This window comes from Microtus ochrogaster, chromosome 8 (genome assembly GCF_000317375.1).
Source record: "Microtus ochrogaster isolate Prairie Vole_2 chromosome 8, MicOch1.0, whole genome shotgun sequence".
In the NCBI taxonomy this organism is placed as follows: Eukaryota; Metazoa; Chordata; class Mammalia; order Rodentia; family Cricetidae; genus Microtus; species Microtus ochrogaster.
Genome location: NC_022015.1, coordinates 36,694,931 through 36,717,843, shown reverse-complemented (window position 1 = coordinate 36,717,843; position 22,913 = coordinate 36,694,931). Strand labels below are relative to the sequence as shown.

At 50.5% G+C, this 22,913-nt stretch overlaps 1 protein-coding gene across 1 annotated transcript in view; it reads right to left on the bottom strand.

The window, feature by feature from the left end:
* Window positions 1-22,913, bottom strand: part of Shank2 (SH3 and multiple ankyrin repeat domains 2) — a 445,228-nt gene that overhangs the window by 282,408 nt on the left and 139,907 nt on the right. The window contains exon 11 of the mRNA XM_005351593.3: window positions 12,278-12,344. Within this exon, the coding sequence (XP_005351650.1) occupies window positions 12,278-12,344 (67 nt within the window). The remainder of the gene's footprint in view (window positions 1-12,277; window positions 12,345-22,913) is intronic.

Genomic DNA, 22,913 nt, shown 5'->3' with positions numbered 1-22,913 from the left:
GCTGAGACATGTGGGCAACTGAGGTCCCTAGAAACCACTGACACGTACGTGGTGATTAATGATGGGTCACACTGTTTTTACAGGACATCCACCCTCTGAATGCATGTGTGTGTACAGACATGTTCATGTGCCAAACGGTAGATATAAAAGTCTGAGGACACCCTAGGGTGGCAAGCCTCACCTTTCGCCTCCTTAGAGGCAGGATCTCTTGCTCACTGATGCATGTGCCAGCCTGGCTGGCCCACGGGCTTCCAGGGACTCTCCCGCCTCTACCTCCCAGCACACCTCAGGAACACAGGTTACTGATATGCATGATCACATCTAGCTGTAGGTGGGTTCTGGGAATGGAAATTCAGGCCTTTATATGTGCCTGACAAGTACTTTGCCCACCGAGCCATCTCCCAGTCCCTCCCATCGGCCTCTTGATGCAACAGTGAATACAAGATCAGAGGCAAGAGATGAGGCCCACACCCTGAGCTCTCTGGGCAGTGGGCGTGGAGGGGGGTGGGAGGAAGGTGTCAACTCCTGGAACTCGTCCAGCTCCTGGGATAGAATCCTTGGGTCTGCTGTATTTGCTGACACTTGTCACCTGTCCTTCTCCCGTCCCATTCTGTCCTGTTTCTTGGCACAGCACCCTCCTCTGCCTGGCAGACTATAGTGTGGCCATGTGGCCTAGAACTAGCTACTGACCTAAAACAGAAGAAAGCCACTGTGATCTGGGCCTGGCCTGGACCCAACTTCACAGCTCTCTGCCCTCCAGCCTTGCCATTGCCTTCCTTACTCTTCCAGCCCTAGCTGGGAATGTTTTGTTTGTTTGTTTGAAGCTACAGGTATGTGCCGTGTGCATATGTGAAGGTCAGAGGAGGATAACTTTTGGGAGTTGGTTCTACTTCCATCATGTGGGATCTGGGGATCAAACTCAGGTTGTCAAGCTTAGCCTCAAGCTCCTTGACCCTCTGAGCCATCTTGTCTGCTCTGGATGGGTAGTTCCGACACACCACTATTTCTCTAGGCCTTTCTCAGATCTGAGGAGAAGTAAGGGAAATGAATGTCGGTGGCCACTGTGACTAGTTTGGATGAGTCGATGACCAAGCCATCTTCCCAGAAGACATGCTGATGCCTCCTGTCTGGCCAGTGAGGACCAGGGTTCTCCTTAAGTAAAGTCACCCATGTTGACATAGAGGAAAGAATTTCTGCTGTGAACAGTCACTACAGAGAAAGGACAACCCTCCTCCAAAGCATGAACTGGCAACTTATTTATTCAATGAGTAGGTCCGAGAGCCTCATGGTGTCTTGGGCACCATCTTGGCTGGGAATGGGACAGAACACAGATTGATGGAGCCTGATGGGCAGACAGGCAAGCAGGGAGAGAGTTGGTAGATACAGTGGCTTGGAGGAGCAGGAAAGCCAGGCTGAGTAGCTGCCCCAGAAGAAAGAGAAAGTGCAGCTGGCCTGGAGCGAAGAAGAAAACAGAAAGGCCACCCGTCTATACCTCGCTAAAACCTCAAGCACTGTTTCAGCCAGGTGTCAAGCTACGCAGAAAACACAGCAGCCAGCATCTTAAGCCGATGGAGCTTAAGAGAGGATGGACTTCATGGTCTGGAGACCAAGTACCTCCTCAGGCAGGTCTCTGGAAGGGACTGGAACAAAGCCAGACAGACCCCAGAGCTAAGTGTTCGTCCTCCTGTAACCTCAACTTCCCCCACGGGGAGGAGGAGATGGGGGCTAGGACACAATGATTGTACGTCAGCTCGCTGCCCCAACCCACCCTCTGGAGGATTTGCTCTATCAGAAAGACTGTGCTCAGAAAATCACAGAAAGCCACCTTTCTATTACGGAAGTGTAGGGTCCTCCCAAGCCTGCAAGGCATTCTTTAGCAACCTCCCACTGTGTGAGGTCTTGCTGATCACACCACGTGACCACAGTGGCCTTGAGCAGAGGGTTGGCCTCTCCGTTGATAAGCACTCCTCTGTTTGTTTCTCTTGCTCTGTCAAAGCAGCCTCCTGATTCTGGGAACTTCTCACAGCTAGAAGTGTCTCTTTCCCACTGGTTCCCAGGAGCCTGGGCAGTGCCACAAAAAAACAAACTGGACAAAGCCTATTTGCAGAAGGCTACTGATTCCTTCACGCTCTCCCTGCTGCTCCGGCTGATCTCTCTACCCCTTCAGACCATGTGACACCAGCCTCTTTCCAAGAACCGTGATGGTCATCCCATGGGTCTAGTCTAGAGGAAGCAAAAATATTTTGAAGGCTCTTTATCAGACACCTTGGCATCTCCTGGCCAGCAAAGCCCATTTAGCCACGGTCTCAGGGGATGATGGCGTACTGATTTGAGAGTCTCTCGTGCCTGGCCTGGCTGCCTCAGACGCTAGGACCCAGGGGAGCTGCAAAACCCAGCAGTGATTGCTCATCCCTGCATTTCTTCTGATAATTCTTGCCACTTCGCTGAGCTCTGACTTGTTCTTTCCCACGGGTTAGAGTGAGCCCTGTGGAGGTACACGCATGGGGGAACCCTCCCTCTTCTCTCCACAGCCCCGATAAAGTCTCGCTATCGCTGCTTATTAGAGCAGAATTAGAAACCTTCCCTCTGCCCTGTTTAATCGGACCAATTGCATCCTGCCTATCCCACAGCCCCTTCCATATGGCTGACATACCTGGACGGCCATAAAGCACCACAGGGAAGGGCCTCTACCCCCACCTCACCCCTGCTACCACCTCTGCTGCAGCTATCCCTCTTGCATTTTGGCTCAACTCTGACCCAGAGAGTCAAGTGTGCAGCTGTGACGGGTACAGGGGAAGATTTGGGCCTCCACTGAGGCCCGGAGAGAATATGGCTGGTCCAAGATCACCCAGACAATACCAGATGGACTCTCACCCTTTCCAGTCCTTGGCCTTATGCTTTTTCTTCAGTCCCAATACGCAGCAGCCCTTGTGGGTATGGGGCATTAGGGAGGAAAGCCCTTGAATCCTCACGTTGAACACAGGATTCCCCTGACTTACTGATGGCTGAGGGTCCTCACAGAGAGGCACTGGAAAAGCCTCTGTCTCGGCACCAGCTCAACTGGAGCCAACCTGGGTGCTGAGTCTCATCCAGGCCTGTACTTGGACATGTTGCCAGGAAAGGCATAGGTGACAGGCCAGGGAGGAGCAGAGCTTGCAAGGATCTGGGGATTCTGGCAGGACTAGCATCCCTCCTGCCTGGCTATTATTTGTCAAGCAGTTCTTCAGGGAAAAGCCCGGGAGCTGAGGACAGTGAGTGACTGCAGCTGGTCCCTGGTACACATCTAGCCCAGGCTTAAGTGGAACACCTACTTTTAAATCAGCTGGTCTTAGGTGCAAAACCCAGGAGCTGAGAAGAACAGAGACTGAGCCCAGTCCTAACTAGTCTGGGATTAAACTGGATAAACCGATTTCTTTGAAATAAGCCACTGTGTTGGGAGTGGAAAGGGGGTTCTAATCACTCTCTGTTTCTTGACTGAGGAGCCCACATGACCACCGTCTTGGGCTGCACCCTTGAATCCTTTCCTTCCTTAGGCTACCTTTTGGTCAGAGTATTTTACCACAGAAACAAGACACTCAGACAGGTGGCAAGTGGGATCTTAACTCTCCACAGGCTGGAAGGTCACCGGGGATAGACCCTCTTAGGATCAGCAGGAGCTAAAACTTCAGGGCTCTGATTGGTCAGACAATGGCATGGACTCACAGTTCTAGCCCTGAGTAGCGCTACATGCTACATTGTCTGTGTGTAGAGGTACACTATCTATACGCTGGAGGAGGGGGCGTCCATCTTCATCTATGTGTCTCATGTCAGTTCTTTGTGCATCTGAGACCATAGAGACTAGGGAACTGAATGCAAACCAGAGAGTCATCCCGGTGACAGCCACCTGTCAGCCCAAGAAAGTCATCTGCACAGCTTTCACCATGGTTGCTGGGATAGGGGGAATCTTACAACCAAGCTTAAGAGCCACTTGATCTGGCAGACCTCTGTCCACAGCCCACTCCCGCTCTCACCCATAGCTGGGACTAGGGTCTGGGTTCTAGTAGCTTTCCTCTGCTCTGGTCACTGGTAGGATTGGGGGTGGGGACAGTGAAGGACAGCACATTCATATCCCAGTTGGATAAAAAGCACTGAAGTCCCAGGAAGCTGACACCGGAAAACTGCCATGAGTTTGAGGGCAGCCTGGGCTACATCGTGGGTTGTAGGTCAGTCTGTGCTGTAGAGTGAGACTCTGACTCCAAATGCAGTCTGGGCATTGGAGCAGCCCAGTGCATGTCGGGTAGATGGGGGAAGGGTGCTGTTGCCCCTCTCTGAGGCTGCCCACACGCCATACCCCTGGAGTTTAGCTCCCTGTGTGGACTTCAGTATTTCTCCCTGACTACCTATGGCTTCTGTCTGCGAAATTCCGACGCTACAGATCTTAAGACAAGAAGGAAAGTTCTAGTAACTGCTGTTTGTCCCCTTGCCTTACCCGCTGGTCTGGGGCTCAGGGTAGTCTAAGAGAAGAAGAGAGGATGAAGGAGGCCAGACAGGACTCAGGAGCCCACCCAAGGGGGAAGCACAGCCTTGTGGGAGGCTGCTTGGATTATGTGGTAAGACCCTCCCCACTTCCCACTCACCCTAATACCCTCCCCTCCCCGCTGGGGCCTCAGAGGATGCCGTCCTCCCCTTGGACTCAAGCCAGAGGTAGAGTCTGCAGGTAGAGAAAGCACAGACAGACTGTAAAGCAGGCTGGACCTCAGGGAGGCAGGGCTGGAAAGGACTGGCCAGCCCGAGAGATGGTGAGGGAACACTACACAGCCAAGAACAAGGACAGACATCACAGACTCCAGGGACTGCACTCTCAGGTCTGTCTTAGCTTTCAAGACTTTCATGAATTTTCTGAGTCCCAAAAGATGCGCAAGGTTGAGGTACCCAAGGGGCCAAAGGAGTGAAGCCAGAGCTCTGTGAATTTCTCCAGGACAGAAACAGTCTAGATCTGGGCACAACATCCAGGACAGGGTTTGGACAAGGCATCAGACACTCATGAAGACCTAGGGCATGCGTGCTTCTTCAAGTGTGCCGCCATGTCTGTCAGCCGCTGCCTACTTTCCCAGGTGTTTTGTTTTACAGTAATTCCCACACATTTGCTCCCCTTCCAAATAAATAACAGAAGGCTTGCTTGTTGGTTCAGACCTTTACTGAAAGCTGTCCATCCCCACCACCTCTGGCCTAGCCCTCTAGTCCCACAGCAGCACGAGGGACTCTGGAGTGGACGGTGACCACAGAGGAGGGAATAGGCAGCAGATAATAGCACTGGGTCTATAGGTCAGGACACCCCACTATGACAGCTTCCATAGGTGCACCCCGCTAAGTCTACCCCAGGCACTGTCCTTTGACAGGACAATGGAGGAGGGGCATGGGAACCTCTACACAGTTACTCAGGCGCATCCATGTGTGTTCAAGTTTGAGGCTAGGAAGGGTGTAGGGTGTACAGCGTGGCATTTTTCCATAAAAGGGGTCACATTCTGACGGGCTGTAGCCAGAGAAACAAGTGTTCCACATTGAAGGCAATTGCTCGAGACCACAGGGTGAGGGCAGAGGACACTGGCATGCCCCCGGAACTTCTGACATTCAGGGCATGCAGGACCTGGAAGTCACATCCAGGAAAGGCTTCAGATCAACCCAGAACTCAAAGGCATCTCTCTACGTATGTACAAGAGGGAGCAGGGGTGCTGGGATACACGCTTCCCAGCAGGCACACATGTCCACTGCAGGAATGGCCTGGATGACCTGGAAAAAGGAGGGACCAAAGTAGGCCACATCATGCCCTCACCGAGCCCTCACTCAAGCGGTGTTCTGATTGGTTGAAAGGAGACCAGGCGCAGAAGCTGGAACAGATGGAGAACTGCTTAGAAGGCACATGGGAGCGCACGTGGATGGACGGGGACCACGAAGACAAATCACATGGAAATGCACGCAAGACGGAAGGCCAAGCCCACTGCCACATCCTACTAGAACCAAAACCCACAGTGCCTTAGGAGCTCAGTGCACCTGGCATAGGGCAAGCCGAGGACGGCACTAGAAGTGGACCCTCACCCAGGCTTTGGCATTAGAAACCCCCAAGTTAAAACATCATCCCCATGTAACATATCTACAGCACAGGGATGTCACCAAAAAAGGTGTCGCTCAGGTGGCATAGCTATTCTTTATGACTGGGGATAAAACTCCTGGATGGGAGAAGAGGCAGCAAACATGGAACCATAATGAACCACTAGACCAAAGCCTTCAACAGGCAGACAGCAACCAAGACCCCAGTCACAGACAGGCCTGAACCAGATATAACCAGATAGAGCCATCAATGAGCGCTGTGCAATGATTGAGTGGACACACGCATGCATACATACATGCATGCACACACACATGCACATACACACACAACAGACTTACACAAATTTCCATGTCTTTCTACCCATCCTCTCCAAGGGCAACAAGAATAAGATGAGCCCCACCAGCCTGGCCATAGACCACATGCTTAGAAACTGCAGTGTTTCCAAAGCTTCCTGTCCCCCACCCCTGCTGAATGATTTGTTCTGAAAATATGCTGTGGGAATCCAAAGAAGACTATGTGATGGCCGCCTGATTCTAGTATCATTCTCCCTTTCCTTGGGGAGGACCCTAAAGGGGGAACTCCACAGTGGGGGCCCCCATCCATCCCATTAAATTCAATGAAATAGGTCAGCGTTTGGGGTTTTCTGAAGACCTGCTGCAGAGTCTCTCTGGCGAACACAAAGGCTCCCAGGGCTCACTTCAGATAACCTTGCTGTTTCATCGGAAGTAGCACATTTCACAGTGAAAACACCAGGCAAACAGAAATCTCTCAGGTAGGAATTATTTTATTTCCTAGCAGGTGGTATCTTCCAAACAGGTATATTCTCAAAGAACCATCAGTCAAAATAAGCCTGGATTTCACATTCTTACCCCCTACACACATACACAATATTACATTAAGAAATCTGAAAACCTCTCCCTCCATCCATCACCTATGCAAATCCACAGAGTAATGATACAGGCTCCCGGTCTGGAAACCTAGCAACCGTATCCAAGTGCTCCTTAGTCAGCTAAGCAGGCACAAAACTCACACACACCTCGCTCTATGGGCTGCTGCGTTGACACACACACACACGCACACACACACACACACACCCCTCTCGCGACTCTCTCCATAGCTGCGGAAGGACAAGACGGAGGAAAACAAACCTTGTTCCGCTGAAGAAGCACAACCCATGTCATTTAATCCATCTGACAGCGCATCTCCCCTCAGAGCCAGGCAAGAACAAAACCAGCAAAGATTGGGGAAAACAGGTTAGCCGGGTTCGCAGCTTATCAGCGTGCCACATGCTTAATACTTGCATGCTTATTTCGGACGTGGGCTCCCCAGCTCCCCCCTGGCCTTGTTTTTAAGGGAAGCCATCCTATAGAAGTCATCCTAAGTACTCTGTGGTCAAGGCACCTCAAGCCGGTTCGGCTCATCTGCCCAGCCACAGTTTACTGTGGGTGACAGCAAGCAGGGATTAACTTCGCTATTCCCAGCCTCTCCCAGCCAGCACTTCCTTCCAGCTGGCAGATACAGCAACCTGATCAGAGGTCACGTTTAATATTTTACAGGGGGTGGGGGGGGGACTTTAAAAAAAAGCAGCGCAGAATCAGACAAGAGCAGCACGCACGCCGTGACAGGCTAGCACATCAATGTGAACGCTAAGATGCCATGCCTGCTGGGGAGACAAGCTGCGACCACATAAACTCTGTGGACCTCTAGGTATCCATGCGCCAGATGGCTCTGACCACAGGGTTAGGGCGGCTTTCCGCGAAAGCCACATCTGCATGTCCTAAGTGCTCTGATTTCCCAGAAGTGCACTAGCAAGTATGGAAAACACAGACTCCCCCCTTCAAAAGCAGCAGGGGCAATATGACTTCTTAACAGGAAGGATTTCCCTGATTAACCATGGGAAAAGGCAGAGGAGTATTTACCCACTTTTAGTGACCCCCAACTAGGAACTGTGGAGGACTTCAGACTACCCTAATTCCGACATGTGCCCTGACACGACCCAGCACAGGTGGGGAGATTACCTTCCTTTCCTTCTGCTGAGATTCCTCCACGACTGCATTTCCGTCCCACGCTACACCCAGGACTCTGCTTGTGAGCGGTGTGGTGAGAGTTGGCAGACCCGGGAATGGGGACACACTTAGGGACAGGTTTCTTTCTCCTCTTTGTTCCTCCCTAAGTGGTAGTAGAGCTTAAAATATGACGTTGTAACACAGAAGGGCAAGGGCAATGGCTCAGCCCAAAGTGTGAGGACCTGAGTTTGGATCCCTAGAACCCGTGTACAAGGCCAGGTGCAGGGGTTCACACTCACAATCCCAGTGATGGTGACAAGGCAGGCAAAGACGGGAGGGTCCTTGATCAGCTAGTTCAGTCAGCTGGTGAACTTTCAGGCCAGTGAGAGGCCCTGTCTCAAACAAAAGGTAGATGATTCCTGAGGAACAACACCCAAAGTGGTCCCCTGATCTCCACATGCATGAGGACAGAGGCCTGTTTACCAACAACCATCAACACACAGAAATACGCAACAAAAAGATTGTTAACACTGAGGCTCAGGACCACCCATAGAGTGCATCCCACCCATTCAGTGCCTAAGATCAGCATGGAAACAGGGTTTTGTGCTGAGAAAGGAAGCTGACAGAGGGGCTGGCCCTGGATGAACAGCATGGGGGAGGGTCATTCATTCAGCACACACTACTGGGCACTGTGGGGTAGGCACTGTGGGGCAGGCAGAGTCCAATACTGTTGCCCTGGAGGAGGCAATGACTGAGAGACAGGTAGCCATAAAGCAATGAACATGTCATAAAGAAGAAAAAAGATGGGTCCAAGCCCCTATAGTCGTGACCTTGGAAATGGGTCCTCTTAGGAATGGTCCACTTAAGGACCTTCAGTGGAAGGTGGTCTTAGATTACAGGAGCACACTGGCATCCTAAGAAAAGGCATGTAGTTGAGACATACTGGGTGGTGGTGACTTGTCTCATTGCTGTGACAGACACCTGACAAGAAGTAACTTAAGGAAGCAGGGTTTATTTGACTCACAGCCTGAGGACACAGACTGTCATGACAGGGAAGGCATGGCGTCAGGAGCATAAGGCAGCTGGTCACAGTGCATCCACAGTCAGGAAGCAGAGAGAGACAAATGCTCATGCTCAGATCGGTTTCTCATTTTTATCCAGTCTGGACCCCCAGAGCAAGGGATACTACTGCCCACATTCAAGGTGGTCTTGCCATATCCAGAATCTTACTCACAGACATGCCCAGAGGATGGTGTCCATAATTCTAAAAAGTTAACAATCTCAATAACCACAGAGCAGGTCAGGTTACCACAGACCAGAGACTACAACCATGTGCTGCAAACCCATGGAGGCCAAAGACCACCAGCAGCACCTAGCAGTGGAACGAGCCTGGAACAAACCCTTCTGCAGCCTCTAGGAAGGCCCTAGCTACCAGCACCTTGATCCTGACCTGGTGTCTCCCAGAACGGCAGAATAAACTTATTATTTTAAACCTCTCAGAAAGCTGTCATTTGTCATCTGTGGGAACTGACATGTGGCCAATCCTATTGTTTGAATGCATGCCCAGGTGGGTTCTGAGACACAAAGGTGGATGCCCAGTTCAAAACTGCCAGAGGATTTCAGCACAGTGATTTCAGGGGCACCTGGACCTGTGGGCTCAGCCTCCAGTGGTTGCCAGGGTGTCTACATTCCACACAAGCTCTCCGGAAACCAAGTACATCCCATACTGAACACACACTGTGCAACGCTGACGGGGGGAGATCAAAAGCTCTCTCATGCTGGCGGGTGGAGAATAGCGACCACTAAGGAGAGGAAGGAGTGGCTCCCAAGCTCTCCTCAAAGATCAATTGTCGGCCTGGCAGAAGATGGGATGGGTTTGGGGGTGGTGGGATAGCAAAAAACATCTAGAACAAATAATGACCAGAACTCAGGAGGAGGCGGTGGAATTTTAAAAGTCTAAGTGACAATATGCACACACTGAAGGTTTATCTTCTGAAAAGTCACGTCTTTTCCCATTAAGCAGCCACCAATCTCCAACTCATAGGACTACTAAGGGGGTACGGTCCTTGTCACACCATTCCTAGAGCCTGGGGTGAGGGAGGGGACACAGAAACCATCAGTCTCTGAGGTCGCCACCTTCTAAAGAGCCTGGGTTGGGGTGCTTATGAACCCACTAATTTGCCAAGGTCTTCCTAGGAGGGGTGGTCAGGGAAGACCATATTAGAGGCAGTGAGCTCTGACCCAGGCATTTCTGACCCCTTGTATTTCTGGTCCCTGTGGACATTTAAGGGCAGCACAGACTTTGCGAGCAGAAGGAGACAGCTTGAGTCTCCAGCTCCCTGCAGCAGGCTGTAGTCTTAGAATACACAGGCTCCTGTTGGGGTCCTGTTGGGGTTCTGGCAACAGTCAAAGCTCCCCTTTCCTTAGCCCCAGCAGGGACTCTTTACCTCCCAACCTCTACAGAACAGTATCAATTGTACCGCATCCGTGAGGTGCCCTGCTCACTGGAATAACACTGACTTTGATCTGATGGGACACTCTGGGGATAAATTCCCAGGCCTGAACATGAATCTAGGACCTGTGAATGGGTCTACAGGTGAACTCACTTGGTATCCGATGTCAATAGTTCTCAACCTTCCTGATGCTGTGGCCTCTTAATACAGTTCTCGTGTGATCCCCAACCATAAAATTATTTCATTGCTTCTTCATAAGTGTAATGTTGCTACTGTTAGAAATTGTATTGTAGATATCTGATATGTAGGATATCTGTCTGATATGCGACACCCCCCACAAAAGTCTCTATCCATAGGTTGAGAACCTCTGCCCTAGGTGAAGATGTATATATGTGAGCAGGACAAGGTATCTGTATTAGGTAGGACACTAGCAGCTTGCTAGCAGCTGGTACGAGGCTGAGGCCGGCAAGCATAGAGAATACCTTGAAAACCTAGGACTCTGCTTGGTTTGAGCTATACACACATCCCTCCTCTAACAATGCTGATGCTCAGGGCAGGGTGCAGGGTGACGCAAACCAGTTGCCTGACTGCACATCATGACCCAACCTCCCCAGTGCAAGGTAGGTCCCAGCCACATTCGATGCAAGACACACATTCAACATTGCAAAGACGTGAAAGCAAGACATGGTGTCGCTCACCCCTGACACCCAAAGCAGACCGAGGGCACAGGCAGTGAGAGGCAGATACCATCTGCTTCTTCACAGGGCCCCAACGAGCCCCATCCCAGAGCCCCTCAATGGGGCAACTCCACCTTCAAGGGCTCACCACTGCTGGTCCAGTGGGACTGCTCCCCGCTGCAGGTCCTGTGGAAGCCCAGTGCTGGAGGGCGCAGGCCAGCTGGCTCATCCATTGTGCAAGACTGGGCCCAGCCCATGGTAGGGCGGTGAGAGCAGGGAGGAGCCCCAGAGATGGCCCTCCTGGTTGGCACAAGGGGTACTAGAAAGGGGAGGGGGACACCAAGCAGAGGTGACGGGAGGGTGGAAGAGAGGACCTCACATTTTCCTCCCCTTAGTCACCCATTAGCTACACATGAGTCTGTGTGCCTTCCAACAAGCACATCTAAGCCGGCTCCCCCTGTGGCTCCTGCTCCCCCATGTGTTTCCTGCCCCTTCCCACGTCTCCTGATTGGTACCCAGACAGATTCCCTGACTTGTTTCTGTAGACTTTTAAAAAATGACTGGTTTTACAGCAGTTTGGAACCCACAGCAAACTCGAGAGGAAGGTATGGAGATGCCCCCAGTCCTCTCCCACATGCACCACCTCCCCCAGGATCAGCATCACCCGCCAGTGTTGCTAGACCCTCACTGTCTGCAGAAACACACAGTGACAGGCAAACATTTCAAATCAATATTGGAGAAAATCAAGAGATCTGAATCAAGTGAGAACCCTGGACCAATCCCCAGCAGAATTAAGCATCCCTGCTACTGAGGACCTAGACAATTCAGACGTCCCTGTAGCAGGCACTGTCAGGAGAAAGGAGAGTGGGTCTCTTCAAGGGAGGCACACTGCACAGTTCCCAAAGTCTTCACAACGCTCCTGCTATCAGGGAAGGGCTCCCAAGGCACGCTGGTGCCCGTGCCTCTGGGAAGTTTTGCTGAGAGCTGGCTTTGCAGCAGCGCCAGGAGGATCTCAGATGGCAACGGCTGTGGCTTCTCACCAAGCCTACTCACCGATGTCTGTTTCCTTGTGGTTCTTGATGTACTCTGCAAGTTCAAAGTTCCCCGCTATTATTGCCACCTGCAGAGCGAGAAATCACAGATTTCAATGTCAGCTGCACAAGCATGGGTTTCTGCGTGCTTCTGTTCTCAAAAGCTGTCCTCATTTCATGTCTGTGGCTGTGACAGAAGCTTAGAGAAGAAAGGGTTTATTTGGCTTACAATTCTAGGTTACAATTGTAAGAAATGGGTCTCAAGAAAATGACCACACAATCCAAAGTACTCAGCTGAGTAAAAGCTGTACCTCCGGAAGCAAGCAACAGGGGTCCTATATTTATTCCTAATATAAAGGGATCCTGTGCCTTACCCAAGTGGCCAGAGCACAGCTTCATATTCATACTCTCCTGCCTGGCTAATAGTGCAGTTTCTAGGGAGAGATAAAGCTTATTATACACTTTGATTTCAAGAAATGCTAACCAAGGCAGAATCTGAATTTCTGCCAAGTGCCTTCTTTACAATTTTTCAATGTAGTTTTGTCTTATTTAATTATTTGATAGAAAAGAAAATACATTTTTTTGTTTGTATTTTCCACGCAGCCTCTTACTGAGGGGGAAACTGAGGCAGGAACTTTGTAGCATCAATTCACAATCAGGAGCAGGAGAATAAACGCAATGGACGCTTGCTTGTCTCTACTGAGCTCAACGTCTTGACTCTTAACACTATTCAGGGTCCCTGACCAGGGAATGGTGCTGCCCACAGTAGGCTAGGATTTCCCATATCAGTTAACAATCAAGATAAGGCACACAGACCAAGTTAATCAGTTAATGCCTCTCTTCCCAGGTGGTTCTAGATTGTGTCAAGCTGACAAAGGTAGTCATCACAAAGGCCTGAGCCAAGGGGTGCACGTCCATCAGTACTCAACAGCCCTCATCAGGAAATTCTTGTCCCACTGTGGCCTTTGTGCATGGGGACTGTCTGTCCAGAGGCATAGGGATTGTCTGCAGCAGTGGTGGGGTTGGGGAGAGTGTTCAAGAAGAGCTCAGTCTGTGAACTCCCCACTAAGGACTGTGCCCTATGAACTCAGATGGCTGAGCTGCTACCCCACCCACACCCAAGTTCTTTAGTGAGGGCTAATTTGGATTGTCAACTTGACGGGGAACCTAGAAACCCTGTGGAGACAAGCCTCTGGGCCTGTCTGAGGGAGTTTCTAGATTGGGTTAACTGAGGTGGAAAGACACCATGAATGTGGGTTACACCATCCCATAGGTTGGAATCCCTCTGACAGAACAAAAAAGAGAACGTGAGCTGAGTACCAGCATCCATCTCTGTTTCCTGACTGCCGGTACCATGCCTTCCCCATCACCATGGGCTTTATCCACAACCTGTGAGTCAGAACTGAGCCTTGCCTCTTACAGCGCTTTTGTCAGGCGCTCTGTGGCAGCAATGCTAAAAGCAACTCATAGTCCCACCTTTCTGATTAGACACAAGTCCGCCAAACTGGAAAGTGAGGCCTCTGTGGTGGTTTGAAAGAAAATGGCTCCCCAAGGCAGTGACACTATTAGGAGGTGTGGCCTTGTTGGAGGAAGTGTGTCACTGTGGGGGCAGGCTTTGAGTTCTTTCTTGCTCAAACTTCCCTCGGTGTGACAGACAGTCAACTTTCTGTTGCCTCTGAGTCAATATGTAAGAACTCTCAGCTCCAGTACCATGTCTGCCTGCATGCTGCCATGCTCACCACCATGCTCCCCATCATGACGATAATGGACTGAACTTCTGAAACTGTGAATCACCTCAATTAAATGTTTCCTTTATAAGAGTTGCCATGGTCATGGTGTCTCTTCACAGCAATAGAAACCTAATTAAGACAGCCTCTAAATGCTCTTAATGCTCCCTGAGCACAAGCTATTCCACCCTGAGACGTGCACACAGCCCATGCACACAGAGAGCCTGCCTAGGATGCCTGAGCTCCACTTCTAGCACCTTCTAAAGCAGAGTGGTGGAACAAGCTATAACCATAGGAGATGGAGGCAGGAGGATCTGAAGTTCAAAGTCACTCTTGGTTACTTAGTGAGTCTGAGGCCAGCTTGGGCTACAGTACACCCTGTGATAGAGTTAGGGGAGTGAGGTCAGGAAGAAAGGGGAAAAGAAGAGAGAAAGAGTTAGCCTTGACTGGAAGCCATCCCAGCATAGCTCTGTGGTTCTGCATCTGTCACCTGATACTCAGCAACAGCCAGGCAGGTGACACCAAGTGGATGCTCCTGGATCCCCAAATAGGCCAAGCCAGAGATCCCTTAGCCAATGCCTACACTGCTCTAGAGCCTCTGGGATGAAGCCAGCATAAGTACACCCACAATAAAACCCTAAGATGCAGGCTCAGCGTTATACACACCTACTCTGAACTGATGTCAGGTAGCAACATAAGGGGGCCCAGTGGACCAGGGTCTCTCTAGAAAGAAGCAATCATCAAAGCTGCAGCACTGGCTTCTTTACAGATTTCCACTTACCCACCCCACAATCACATGATCCTTAAAAAGGTTTGTTCTACACACACCCTAAAGATACCTGCTGACTTAAGATGAGCACCACAAGCTGAAAACATGGTGGGTCAGAAGGGAATTGGATATATTTGGTCTGCTGACGTTAGGGCTCAGCCATGCAGCATGTTGCAGTGCCAAGGCTTACCCCTGGGATCCTGTGGCTGCATGGGAGTTGAGCTCAAGCTGCCATCCAGCTGTTAAGTCCGTGTCACAGCCCCAGAAAGAGATCAAATCCCCAAATCTGAAGGACACTTGCTGCTGAATGCCTTTTACATTCACACCACTTCAAAGTTGTAAAATTGGAAGCTGAGCCAGGTCCTCTCCTCTCTCTTTCTCTCCCCCTCCCTCCCCCTCCACCTCTCTTTGTACAAATGAATCTTTCTCCAGTTTGGAGATTCACTAGCATGCTTAGATGTATATGCCTGGCTGTAAGAAATGGGTCTGGGGTCATATGCCCCCAGTAGTTTTATGTCAACTTGACACATGCTAAAATCATCAGAGAGGAGGAAACCCCAATTAAGAAAATACCTCCATAAGACTTGGCTGTAGGAGCCGGGCGGTGGTGGCGCACGCCTTTAATCCCAGCACTCGGGAGGCAGAGGCAGGCGGATCTCTGTGAGTTCGAGACCAGCCTGGTCTACAGAGCTAGTTCCAGGACAGGCTCCAAAGCCACAGAGAAACCCTGTCTTGAAAAACCAAAAAAAAAAAAAAAAAGACTTGGCTGTAGGGCATTTTTGAAACTAGTGATTGACGTGGGACAGCCCATTACACTGTTGAGTAGTGCCACCCCTGAGCTAGTTGACCTCTGCATCAGCTCCTGCCTCCAGGTTCCTACCTTGCTTGAGCTGCTGTCCTGACTTCCTTTGATGAAATCAAATAAACCCTTTCCTCCCCACGTTGCTTTGGCCACAGTGTTTAATCACAGCAATAGTAACCCTAAGACAGGTCTAAGAAAATGACCACACAGTCCTAAGTATTTCAGCAAGGCAGAAAATTTTACTTCTGCAGAGGGCTATTCTTAAGCAGGGCCCCCTGGGGTTTTACTGCTAGTGAATGTGGATCTTCTGCTCCACCTCTCATTATTCTACAGGACTGTCTGACTTAACTCAGGGCAGCTGAAGAGCAGAGGCAATCTGGAGCAGAGACTGAGACTTTGAGTATGTATCTTGGTTCCAAGAAGTGCTGACCCTGGAGGAATTTGAGTTTCTTCCAAGTGGTTTCTTTAGATTATTTTAAGTGGAGTTTTGTTTTGTCTGACATTTTGATAGAACACGCTTTTACCCCAGCACTCAGGAAGGAGGCAGTGACAGGTGGACCTCTGTGAGTTCGAAGCTAGCCAGGACTATGTAGTGACACCCAGATTCAAAAATGACTGTACATTTCATTGACATTGACCTTGTGCGTGCGTGTGTGTGTGTGTGTGTGTGTGTGTGTGTGGTGTATGCGCACAGATATGCATGCGAGCACGTGTGTTTTCCTGTTGTTTCTGCCCATCAAGAATCCCAATGAACACAGATGTTAGGACTGGGAATGGGGGTGTAGATGGCTTTGAAACTGTTACAGACTGCAAAGGCTGTAAAATTGGAAGCAATGTAAAATTGTTGTATGCACTGGAAATATAAATTTTACAGGGATTCATTTTCTCTTATTGTGATGTTAAGTTGGGAGCATCCCCCCAATCCCTGGCATCCATCCCTGGCATCCATCCCAGCCCCCTCTGGCCTGGGAGTTGCATTGGTCTGGACTCTCCCTGGCCTGGGAGTTGCACTGGTCTGGACTCCAAATCCCAGCATGCCAGGTCCTGACCCCTCCCCCAGGGTCCTGTCCCCCGGACCACTCCCACAGGGTATTTAAGTGGGTGCCCAGAGGAGGAACACGTGGTCCCAGGTTTTGTATGTGCTCCCTGATTTTTTCTCTCCCCTGCCATGCTCTTGGCCACCTGAAAGTGTTGCATTTATTAAAACATGGGCATTTTAATTCGGTTTAAATTGGCCTGATTGGATTTCTGTGTGCTGGCAGAGAGGATTTTTCTTAACACTTATCTGTAGAACCTCTACAATATATTAAACACGTATTCAATATGTATACTATGTATTATACATACTTAAAACATGTATATATGTGTGTTTAGATACAGATTCAGCATGAAAGTAGGAGTGTTTGGGAAGAGGAGGGAGAGTGGCTCAGGGAACAAGGTTGGGGAAGTGATGAAGAAGACGAAAGCTATAACATGTATATGTGTGGATACACTGCAGCGAAACCCATTACTTTGTACAATGAATCCTCACTAATGGAAATACCAATAGAGGTGTGCTCTCAGCTGGAAAGGAGGGGCATGCTACGGGAGCTTGGGAGGGCCACCCCTGCTCTAAAGTAGCACACGGCTGGCTGGAAATGGATTCTAGCACTCTGTGGAAGGTGGACCTGGCAGGAGATGGAACTGAGTATCAAGATGAGGAAGTTTCTGGGCATGGTGGTGAAGGAGCAACTGCCCTTTCTGCTGCTCACAGTGACATGCAAAGGACAGGATGGGACCGCCAGACAGAAAAAAAAAAACCCACAGGATGGAAGATGTGGCAGCTTCACATCCTGTCATGGTGGGCAGAATGAGAAGTCCATTCATCCTGCCGTAGGGAACAGCCAGCACTTGGCTGGAATGTCACTACTGTTAGCACTCATGGGATTACAGGGACAGAAGACATGAACTTGCTGCTACCTCAGCTACCAAGGCTGAGGCCTCCACAATGTTCTGGGTAAAGCAATTATGTCTGCTGTGCAAATGAAGTTGATGTAAATATTTATGAATCGCTTGCCTGTTTCTCTCTGGGGAACCTCCAGGAAGCAGTGGCCACCCAACCCCCTCCATCACCAGCTCCCCATGCTTCCTAAAGATGTCTTAAGAGGGAAAAAAGCAAGGGACAGAGCTCCATAGCCCGCTGAGGCTGTAGGGCTAGGTGTGAGAGAAGGCAGGAGAATGCTGTCTTCTTTGGTCTCCGCCATGTTTGCCAGCAAGAATAACTCAGTAGCAGCACAATGTCTTCGGCACTTGTTCCACACGCTCTGAGCTGCTGAGCAGAAGAAAGAGCAGACAGCGGGAGCAGGTACCTGTCCCCCACAGAGCTGGTTGTGCCCGTGCTGGTAAGCTGTTGTCAACTTAGCACAAGCTAGAGTCACCTGAGAAAAGGAACCGCAACTAAGAACACACCTCCGTCAGATTGACCTGTTGGCAAGCCGTGGTGTAGTTTCTTGACTAACGATTGATGTGGGAGGGCCCGGTCCATGGTGGGCGATGCCATGGGTAGGTGGTCCTGGATTATATCAGAGAGCAGGCTGAGGAAGCCATGGAGAGCAAACCAGTAAGCAGCCTTCCTCTATGGCCTCTGCTTCAGTTCCCGCCTCCAGGTCCCTGCCTTGAGTTCCTGTCCTGGCATTCCTAGATGAACTGTATGCTAACCTATAAGCCAGATTAACTTTCTTCCCCATGGTGCTTTTTGTCATGTTCTTATCACAGCAACAGAGAAACAAAGACTGTACCAGAGCCAGCTGGGGGCCAGATCCTCTTCTAACGGACAGGGCAGAGGATATGCCCTGACCACTGACCACACTTTTAACAAGGCAGACTGTTAGAGACCCAGGCTGTGCTCACTCCCAGTCACCAGCTTGTCTTTGTCTGGCATGAGGCCCCTGTGATGTCTACAGTAGGTGAGGACCCTTTGAGGCTACTCCAGGCCCCTCCCAAGAGACAGTCAGTGGGACTCCTTCATGGAGAGCCAGCGTAGATCAATCAGATCCAGCCCCAGAGGGGCTCTACCCTCTGTATGCAAGGGCTCTGGGAACCCTGAGGACTCAGGACACTCAGTGAACAGGGACACCCCCTCCTCCAACAAGACCCCCTGCTGAGGCAGGAAAAGGTGCTTCTCTGGCTCCTGTTCATGGAGCCACCTGGCCAGCAGAGCATCCAGGAAATGAATCACCCGAGAAGGCGCAGCTCCCACGTCACTGGATCCCCTAGCTATGGGGAGGAAGGGATGTGTCATCTGTTTTCATACCTCAGAAACTGACAACCGTCTTCTCTGTGGCGCCTCAAACGCTTACACTTAACATTAATTTCGTCTCACGCTCTTTGAGGCACAGCTTCAGAATCTGTAACCTGCCAATCACACCCTACGAGGAGTCGGGCTCACAGGAAGAGACTACACTCAGCCTCGTGGGTGAGGTTGAGACCACGCCTGGGGAGGACGACACTGCTGTCACAGGGAGCATGTACACACGCCAGCCTGTTCCACAGAGCACAGGGAAACACCACAGGCAGGTCCTCCCCAAGCCCTTCATCCTGCCAAGCCCCGAGACCTCCTTACACCCCCAGAGCAGCACTTGAGTACTTTACCCAAGGAGACAGAATGCCTCTAGAAACAACACCTCCAAGTCCCAGCTCTCTCCCTCTTGGCTCATGCTTGTTTCAGATTTTCTCATCGTTATGGTTTCAAGGAATCCCTTCACCTTCTGGGTCCCATGCCTAACCCCTCTGAAGAGTTTAGGGTTTGAGGGGAGATAAGAGGTCCTGCTCATCTTGATGTCTCTAGTACAGTGTACTCCACCAGCCCTAGAACCAAAGACTCAACAATGAGGCAGTGGGAGAAATCAGGGCACCGTGCACAGTGCCCTGAGGATTGTGTGGGTCCAGGACAGGGGGCCCTGTTGAGTGCACAGAAGCCAGGTGTGCTGTGGGCCAGGGGTGGAGACAATGCAGCAGCTGGAGCTAGCCTCTCAGAACCCCACACATGTGTTAGCTGCCACCCCAGCCCACAAAACCCCTGTCTGTTTCCCTGCTAGGATCACTGCAAACTTGCTTTATGCCAGATAAGTGTGTGTGTATGCTGACACTGCCCCTGAGGAGCATGTTTCTGGAGGCCACACTCTGTCCTTGGACTTCAGCCTCCAAGAGCTACAAGAGTCTAATGTGTGTGGTTCATATGCCAGTAAGTCTCTCAGGTAATGCCCCTTCTGCCCCACATACCCAGTAGGAGAATGCAGAGCTCCGCCAAACACCAACTAACAACCCTGGCTGGCCATGGCTTGGGGGGATAGCAAAGCATTTTCTCTGAGTATCTTTTGCAGCAACAAAGATGTAAATAAGAGAGACTGCTACCCATGGCCTTTGTCGCCTTATCCCCTGGGTCTTCTGCAGAAGGGCAGTTAGCACCCTGAGGTTACTGCCTCGCTACTGTGTACCAAGGGGCATTCACCCTGCATTGTGGATCTGAGCTTGCCCAAATGAGGCCACAATGGCTCTGCTTCTCATTGCCCTCTCAACAGCCTCCTCCCAGACCCACAGCCAGAGCACATAGGGAAGTCACTGTGTACTCCATCCTGCTCCAGCTTAGGAGGATGACTTTGACATCCCTGCCTTCCCTCTCATCGTGGAGGAAATGTCCTATAGAGAGGAGAGGGAAGCTCAAAGCAGCCACATCTCATTCCTTGTCCTCCTGATTGGCACAGCAGCCTCTGTTTCAGACACCGACAGGCACTCGGGACACAGCTGATACCTAAGGACCTGGGAGTGGGATGAGGAGGAACAGACATGAGCTTCTTCAGTGCGTGGGGAAGCTGAATGCTGCTGGACTGGTGAGCTGACGAATGCTGGCCAGCATTGCTAGGCTATAGCCTGGAGGGCCTAGACGACAATGTCCTGGGGCTTGAAAAGTCGTGTTTATGGCCTAGAGGTCCTGTGTGCTCTGGGACAACTGTGACAGGACTAAGAAGATGGAGCCTACCTACCACGCAGACCCTGCCCCCCACACTTGAACATGCACATATACTGCACACTAATAGACATAAAATTCAGAAGAAAATGCATCTGTAGAGGAGCACGCATAAGCACCTTGTCTAAACACTCAATTTCCATGTTATTTGCATACTGACAGGTATCATAGGTCAGCTAGAGGGGACCTGAAACACCCTGGCCATGCAGGTCCTGCTCAACACCACATCCTTCTCTACAAGGACATGAGCACTGGGGCGGCTGATCTCATTCTTCAACTCATCTGGATCTGTAAAGAACTAAGGGATGCACCCTCGCAGGTCTGTGAGGGCATTTCCTGGAGAGATTAACTGGAGAGAGGAGAGCCTCCCCCTGAGTGGGCAGTACCTTCCCAGGTCAGTCCAGATAGAAAGAGGTCTTGGGAGAAGGCCTGCTGCCTCCTGCTTTGGTGTCTGTCTGGTGAGTGTGTCTGTCCTGCTGCTGCTGCCACCGCCACCACCATCCTTTGAGATGTCAGAACCCAGCTTCTTTGGCCTCCCATTATGGACTGAAGACAGTTCCCTAGGGATCTTCCAGGCCTTCAGCACAAGATTGGGACTGCTGAGACATACAGCCTCGTGGACTGAACAGCTACAGGGTTCTCAGCCTCCACAGCATGAGAAAGTCACTGCTGGATGACCCGAACAAGATCATGTAAGCCAGTCTAATATATACCCATTCTATCAATTCCTTCTCAGAAGCCTGATGAAAACATCCACAGGTTCTGGCATCCATAAGTTCTGGCATCCATAGGTCCTGACATCCATAGGTTCTGGCATATAGCAGGATCCAGGAACTGATCCTCCATGGACATCAAGGGGTAACTAGGTTCCTTAACAATAGGCTGCCACACTAAGTTATGGCACGTCACTCTGAAGAGGGCTGTCACTCAGGGCTTGCTCATGTGACTGTTGGAGGGTGGCAAAGTTGGAAGGTGCAGGCCAGCCTCATGGTGGGTCCCAAGGTGGCCTGCACTCACCTATCTTCTCCCATGTATCCTCCATCCTCCAGTAGGCCAAACTGGCTTTTGTACAAAGTGACCTCAGGATAGGTCACAAAATCCAAACTTCCCTCTCTTCCTGAGACTGGTTTTGGATCTCAAACACTACCATATCTAGCATATAGGACAGGGTAGGGAGACGCCACTCATTGACAGAATAGGCTGCATTTTGTATCCTATCATGTCCAATATTATCTGTGCGACACATGCAACATGGATGTGCCACAGGAAACCAAAGGTGACTGGGCCACCTGGAACTACGGTTCAGTGACCAAGAATTCCTAGTTCTCTCGCAGAAGACTCAAGTTAGGTTTTCATGCATCCACACCAGCAGCTCAGTTACCTATGCCTCCAGTAGCAGGGGATCTGACACCTCTTTCTGGCCTCCATAGGAGCTACACACGCATACACATACACCCACAGACACATAATTAAAAATAAAAATAAATCCTTTTTTTTTTTTTTAAAGAAAGAGGCTCAAAGGTCACATGTGCTCTGGAGTCTGGAGCTGGGGGTCTAAAACCACACTTCTCAGATGGCACAGCACACTCTAGTTAATACAGCTTTGAAAGTAAGCATTGATGCTGGTGACGTCTCTCCCAGGGATGCTGGGCTCCATGCCAGGATCCGAATTACAAGGGAGCCAGGTTGTTGGCCCAGCACTTGGGGCTAGATGATCCCATTTGAGGAAAAAAAAAAAAGCAATCTTCTACATTGACCTAAACCAGCAATCAAAGCTACACAATGGCCCAACTGGTCTACCTTTTGTTCCAGGGACCAGCTTCCAGCAGAAATATGGAACTTAGGCTAACCTGAATACCTGCCATCTCCTTGGGGAGTGGCCTGGTCTGTTATGCAGAGGGGATTCCATTCAATGGTATACAGTTCCATATATATATATATATATATATCATGTCAAAGGAATTGCTGTAAAGAATATCAGAGGAACATCAAAGTCTGGCTTGGTCACTGAAATAAATGTTTGCCATGAAAACATGAGGACGTGAATTTGTTCCCTAGAACCTATGTAAAAATGGTGGCCTGTGTTTGTAATCCAAGGGTTGGGACAGAGATAGGTAGATCCCTGGAGTTTGGTGATTAGCTAACTTCGCTGAAATGGTGGGCTCCAGGTTCAGTGAGAGACCTGTGAGCAAAAAGGGTGTGGGGACTGGAGAGACAGTTCAATGGTTAAGAGCAGAAGAGCCCTGACTACTTCTTACAGAAGATCTGGGTGGCTCATAATTATCTAATTTGAAGGAATCTGATGCCCTCTTCTGGCCTCCATGGGCACATTATGTACACACACACACACACACA